The following is a 6,000-nucleotide window of genomic DNA, read 5'->3' on the forward strand; positions in this document are numbered from 1 at the left end:
TGTGCTTGCCATGTTGGATGACATGTTAGTCAGGACAGCTCTGCCAACTAGCATGAGATGGCCTGAGTATAGGATTAGTGTAATGAGTCAAAGAGACTATTTCCATGTTGTGTAACTCGATGACTCCAACTTAGCACTGAAACTTAAATTGACTAGAACTCCTGTTCCTACCCACTGTCCAATGAATGCGCAATGAATTTTCACATGGTCTTTGCACTGGGCCATATTTCAAATACGGAACTATTTCTTTGGAAGTAGCCAAAGTCCTCAGGGTGTAAGCAGGTGGGAGAGGGACTAATGTTTGTTTAAAAAAAATAGAAGTTGATAATCCTAAACAATATTTCATGACTAAATTCTAGTTGCAGATGAAAGCTAATCCGTTTAAGCAGTCCCCAAGAACCAAGGGTGACTTATTTTCCCTTTGGTCTGAGGATTAGAAAATGCGTTATTTTAATGTGGTCCAGTTCGAAAAGACTGAAGGGTGCCCACGTATAATTTTCACATGGAATGCCTCTCCTTTCACAATGTTACTAAATACCATATCTTTTGTTACTTCTCTGAAATCTACCACAATTCCATTGTCTAATAAAAAACCCCTGCACACATACACCATTAGTTGAGATTATTGTCAAGAATTCAGTAAAACTAAATTAAAAGATTTTATCGATCCTACTGAATAGTAATGGGTAGTCAGATTTCAGCATCCTATTAAATATCAGCACTGTGGTAATGGTCTGCAACTAGTTTCATTCAAAAAAAAAAATTGCCAGTTCACAAAAAAACGGTGCCAATTCTTCTTAAAAAACACTGTTAATGCACATATCACGGCGCCATGCTATTTATGGCAACTGAAAATGGGCCTAACAATTTATTAAGGGAGAGAATGACAAAAAGGATAATTATAATATATTTTCAATGGATTTGCTCCCTTTAAAGTAGAAAAAAAATCTTATATATAAAAACATTCACATTCTCAAGTTTTCCCAAAGCACTTTAAAAATCAAATATGTTGTTGAGAAATATAAATCAATTTGCAGACAACATAATAGGCCAGGATACTAGAACTTCCTTATTCTTTTGTCGTGTAGTGGTATGATTAGGTCAGTATGCAGACATAATCAATCTAATGAATTATCCAGAATGCAATACCACAGCACTTCCCCGAGTAATACATTAGAGTAACTCCCTGGATTATGCACTTATTTATCCATTGACTGGTGTTCAAACCAATAATTTTCTAATTCAGAAGGTGAGAATGGTATCATGAAATGAAAATAAACAAGACATGTTTGGCTTATAATTATTCCAATCTCAACTATAAATCTGCAATAACAGAAGTAGAGTTGAAATAAAACCATATGCAAAAAATGCTTTATAAGACAAGTCAAATGATCAAAGTCCTGTCCCATAGATTTTTAAATGTTTACTTTAATTATCCATTGATAGTAAACTTTTCATGAGATCTAAAACTTCCAGAATCTACAAACCTTGGTTTGTTTCCAGAAGTTCCTAAATCTAGCAACAGAATAAGCTACCTAATACAATTAGTTTTACATTTTAAACAGCTTCAAACATTACATTGATTCCACCTATGATGCAACAAAGACGAGGTTTAGTTTTGGCTTTGTGTGGTTAATTAATTATAGAAGTAAACCAACTTATGATAATAGAATGTTACAGAATATAAATAGATCTTTCAGCTCATCAGGGTTTTAATATTTTGGTTGAAAAAAATGTTTTGCATTTACAAGGCGGTTTTGGTACATTGGCATTCATCAGTCAGAGTGTCAAGTCTAGAAATTGAGATGTTATGTTACAGTTATACAAGATGTTAGTAAGGCCGCATTTGGAAATATTGTGTTTAGTTTTGGTCACCCTGCTAATTGGACGGATGCCGTTAATTTGGAAAGAATGCAGAGATTTACAAGGATGTTGCAGGACTTGGGGGCCTGAGCTGTAGGGAGAGGTTGGGCAGCTTAGGACTTTATTCATTGGAGAGCAGGCGTAGGGGAATCAAGAATCAGAGGACATATGGTTAAAGTGAGAGGGGAACAATTTAATAACCTGATGGGCAACTTATTCAATCAGAAGGTGGTGGGTACATGGAACCCACCAGGGGTGGTAGTTGAGGCAGGTACTATAACAACATTTAAAAGATATTTGAACATATATATGGATATGAAAGGTTTAGAGGGATAAGGGCTAAAAACAGGCAGTTGGAACCAGTGTAGATGAGGCATCTTGGTAGGCATGAGCAAGTTGGGATGAAGGGCCTGTCTCCATGCAGTTTTATGACTTTATTATTGCCCCTATATTAGATACACAAAAAGTGAACACTCAGATTTCCTCAAACGATACCTTTAAAACAATTAACGTTTGTGGAAATTCTCAATGTAGATTCCACCAAAAGCAAGTGGTCCCAGACTTCACTCTGTCTTTAATTCCAGCATTAAGCAAAAATTGAAAAGAGAAAAGGTAAGAATAATCGCTCTCAATATAGAGGCAGCTGGGCTTTCTCTAACTTACAGCTCGTCGTCTAACCACTCCAAGTCTTTCCACCACCTGTGAAGCTGATCGTGAGTGTGTTGAGACATTTAAAGCTCACCTTTATGGTGATGAGTAAGAATTAAGAAGCTTATTATGATCTGGACTAGAGATGACAAATTGATCAATACCTCAACATTTCAAAGTAATAAGGGGCACAATTGGTAAAACTGCTGCCAGAGATCTGGCTTTGATCCTGACCACATGTGCACATCCCCCCTGTGGCTATGCGAGTTTCCTCCGGGTGCTCTAGTTCCCGCCCATATCGCAAAGACATGCGAGTTTGTAGGTTAATTGGCTATGTAAACAGCCCCTAAAGCAGAGTGAGTGGATGAGAAAGTGGGATAACATAGAACAATTGTCAATGGGTGATCGATGGTTGGGTAGACTCAGTGGGCCAAAGGGAGTTTCCATGCTGTATCTCTAAACTAAATATGTGTCTTCTCCATCTTACACATAATCTTCTTTAACATTCTTCGGCAGTCCTCAAGAACAATATTTTCCACTCTAGTTTTGTGGGTTCTGAGTGGCTAAAAGGCCATTGAGAAACCTGCACATTTTTCTACACATGGCCAATCGGCAGATTAATGGATAGCTTTTAAAATGGTGCGTGAGTCTGTCTCTTGCACAAGGCTTCCATATACACCCAATGCACATTCTCACGGTTCTCAAAACCATCTGGCGTGTTCTTTCTCCACTTTGAGCAGTCATGGGTCAGAGATTCCCAGGGGGCAGTAGGATATTGTGTTTTTTCCAGGAAGCTTTCAACACAATATTCAACCTTTTCTTCGGATTGCCTGGTAATCCATTTTCATGACAAGGCTGCGAGTAGTTTCTTTTTTGGGAGTCCAAATCCAACCAACAGACAGAAACAACCTACCATTTCTTTAAAATCACACATCTACATCCATGGTGAGAAAAATAACAAAGTTTTAAAAATACTATAGGACAGGGAAATAAAAGGACAAGACCGACAGATTAATCAAGCTTGTTTCATTCTTTATCGCTGTATTTCCACCAATGTTCTGTTACTAACTGATTCTGTTACAATCAGGATCTGATTTCAGACCCATTTAATAATTGGTTTGGCTTAGCGACAGTGTAAAGCGACATAAGTAAAGGCTTTAAAAAAACACTACACATTTTAACAGTAGGGTCTGAAGAAGGTTCTCGACCTGAAACGTCGCCCATTCCTTCGCTCCAGAGATGCTGCCTGTCCCGCTGAGTTACTCCAGTATTTTGTGTCTAAGACTATGGACGGTAGGGTGTCCCAGGATGACCCACCACATTCCCCATTGAGCTGCAGCCCACGGCGGGCCGGGTCGCGATAACATCGGCTCATCCTCCCCGTCAGGTCACGATGAGCTCGCCGTATCCTCCAGCCCTCGCTGGCCCAGCTATGGGCTCTGGTCCCGGGACCACCGTGGGCTCTGACCGCCCGGCCGTAGGCTCTGACCCCGGGACCACCGGCCTGGCCGTGGGCTCTAACCCCGGGACCACCGGCCTGGCCGTGGGCTCTGACCGCCCGGCCTTGGGAGCCTCTCTGACCCCGGGACCACTCGCTTACCCGCCGCGTAATCTTGGCAAGGGAGTCGCAGCTCTCGATGTAGTTGGGGGCGTAGATGTAAGTCGTGTTGATGGCGATGGACGACTCCCCCGTCCCCGGCTCCGGCTCCATCTCCATCTCAGAGACACCACCGGCTCCGGCGAGCTCCTCCGCCCCGTGCAGCCTGGTAAAGAGTCCGACCGCCTTCCCCGGCCAAAGGATCGTTCCGCCGCCGCCGCCGCCTCCATTCATGCGTCAGGACGTCTAAATGCACCTTGAAACCTCAAAATCACACCTTACGTTCGACTCTAGATCGGCTAATAGTCCTCGCTTTCATGTCCACGACTTCCAATCTCCGCATTTATGCGGTTATTATTGTCTGTTCAAAGCTTCAAGAATCTCAAGATATGGTGAACGACCAAGCTTAACGTCAAACACGCAGTGTTGGCGCTATCTACTTTGCAACTTTAGTAGGAGCAGAATGCTCACTATCAGAGGGGATAAAGGACGCTGCAGCCTAGATCAACTACAAACGTAGTAATTTTAATTGTGTCTGACATCCATGAAATAAGTTAAATATGAATCGCGGGGAAACTCTTCACGGGCCCAAATCGTACTTGGCACTAAAAGGTATGCGGCCTGGTTGTTGGGAGCCTGTCATTTAATTCCAGGATTTACAGGCGATGTTTCTCAGAAAGGCGTTCTCGATCCATTGCGGTGAGAGCAACTATCGAGTACTCCATCAGCGACCTTCTCTTCCGCATAAAATCAGAAGTGCTTAGTTTATTAGAAACATAGAAAATAGGTGCAGGAGTAGGCCATTCGGCCCTTCGAGCCTGCACCGCCATTCAATATGATCATGGCTGATCATCCAACTCAGTATCCCGTACCTGCCTTCTCTCCATACCCCCTGATCCCTTTAGCCACAAGGGCCACATCTAACTCCCTCTTAAATATAGCCAATGAACTGGCCTCAACTACCTTCTGCGGCAGAGAATTCCACAGATTCACCACTCTCTGTGTGAAGAAATGTTTTCTCATCTCGGTCCTAAAAGACTTCCCCCTTATCCTTAAAACTGTGCACCCTTGTTCTGGACTTCCCCAACATCGGGAACAATCTTCCTGCATCTAGCCTGTCCAACCCCTTAAGAATTTTGTAAGTTTCTATAAGATCCCCCCTCAATCTTCTAAATTCCAGCGAGTACAAGCCGAGTCTATCCAGTCTTTCTTCATATGAAAGTCCTGCCATCCCTGGAATCAATCTGGTGAACCTTCTCTGTACTCTCTCTAAGGCAAGAATGTCTTTCCTCAGATTAGGAGACCAAAACTGTACGCAATACTCCAGGTGTGGTCTCACCAATGCCCTGTACAACTGCAGCAGAACCTCCCTGCTCCTATACTCAAATCCCCTCGCTATGAATGCCACCATACCATTCGTTTTCTTCACTGTCTGCTGCACCTGCATGCCTACTTTCAATGACTGGTGTACCACACACCCAGGTCTCGCTGCATCTCCCCTTCTCCCAATCGGCCACCATTCAGATAATAGTCTGCTTTCCTGTTCTTGCCACCAAAGTGGATAACCTCACATTTATCCACATTATACTGCATCTGCCATGCATTTGCCCACTCACCTAACCTATCCAAGTCACGTTGCAGCATCCTCCTCACAGCTAATACTGCCCCCCAGCTTTGTGTCATCCGCAAACTTGGAGATGTTGCTTTCAATTCCCTCGTCCAAATCATTAATATATATTGTAAATAGCTGCGGTCCCAGCACTGAGCCTTGCGGTACCCCACTAGTCACTGCCTGCCATTCTGAAAAGGACCAGTTTATTCCTACTCTTTGCTTCCTGTCTGCCAGCCAGTTCTCTATTCACATCAATACTGAACCCACAATACCGTGTGCT

The 6,000-nt window shown here is 42.8% G+C and overlaps 1 protein-coding gene across 2 annotated transcripts in view; it reads right to left on the reverse strand.

Moving 5' to 3' along the window:
* hdac8 (histone deacetylase 8) overlaps nt 1-4,332 on the reverse strand; it is a 72,568-nt gene extending 68,236 nt beyond the window's left edge. For both annotated transcript variants that reach the window (XM_078412324.1, XM_078412323.1), the window contains exon 1: nt 4,112-4,332. In XM_078412324.1, the coding sequence (XP_078268450.1) occupies nt 4,112-4,228 (117 nt within the window). In that variant the 5' untranslated portion in view covers nt 4,229-4,332. The remainder of the gene's footprint in view (nt 1-4,111) is intronic.
* Between the last annotated feature and the right edge of the window lie 1,668 nt (nt 4,333-6,000).

The sequence above is a fragment of the Rhinoraja longicauda genome, chromosome 15 (assembly GCF_053455715.1).
Source record: "Rhinoraja longicauda isolate Sanriku21f chromosome 15, sRhiLon1.1, whole genome shotgun sequence".
NCBI lineage: Eukaryota > Metazoa > Chordata > Chondrichthyes > Rajiformes > Arhynchobatidae > Rhinoraja > Rhinoraja longicauda.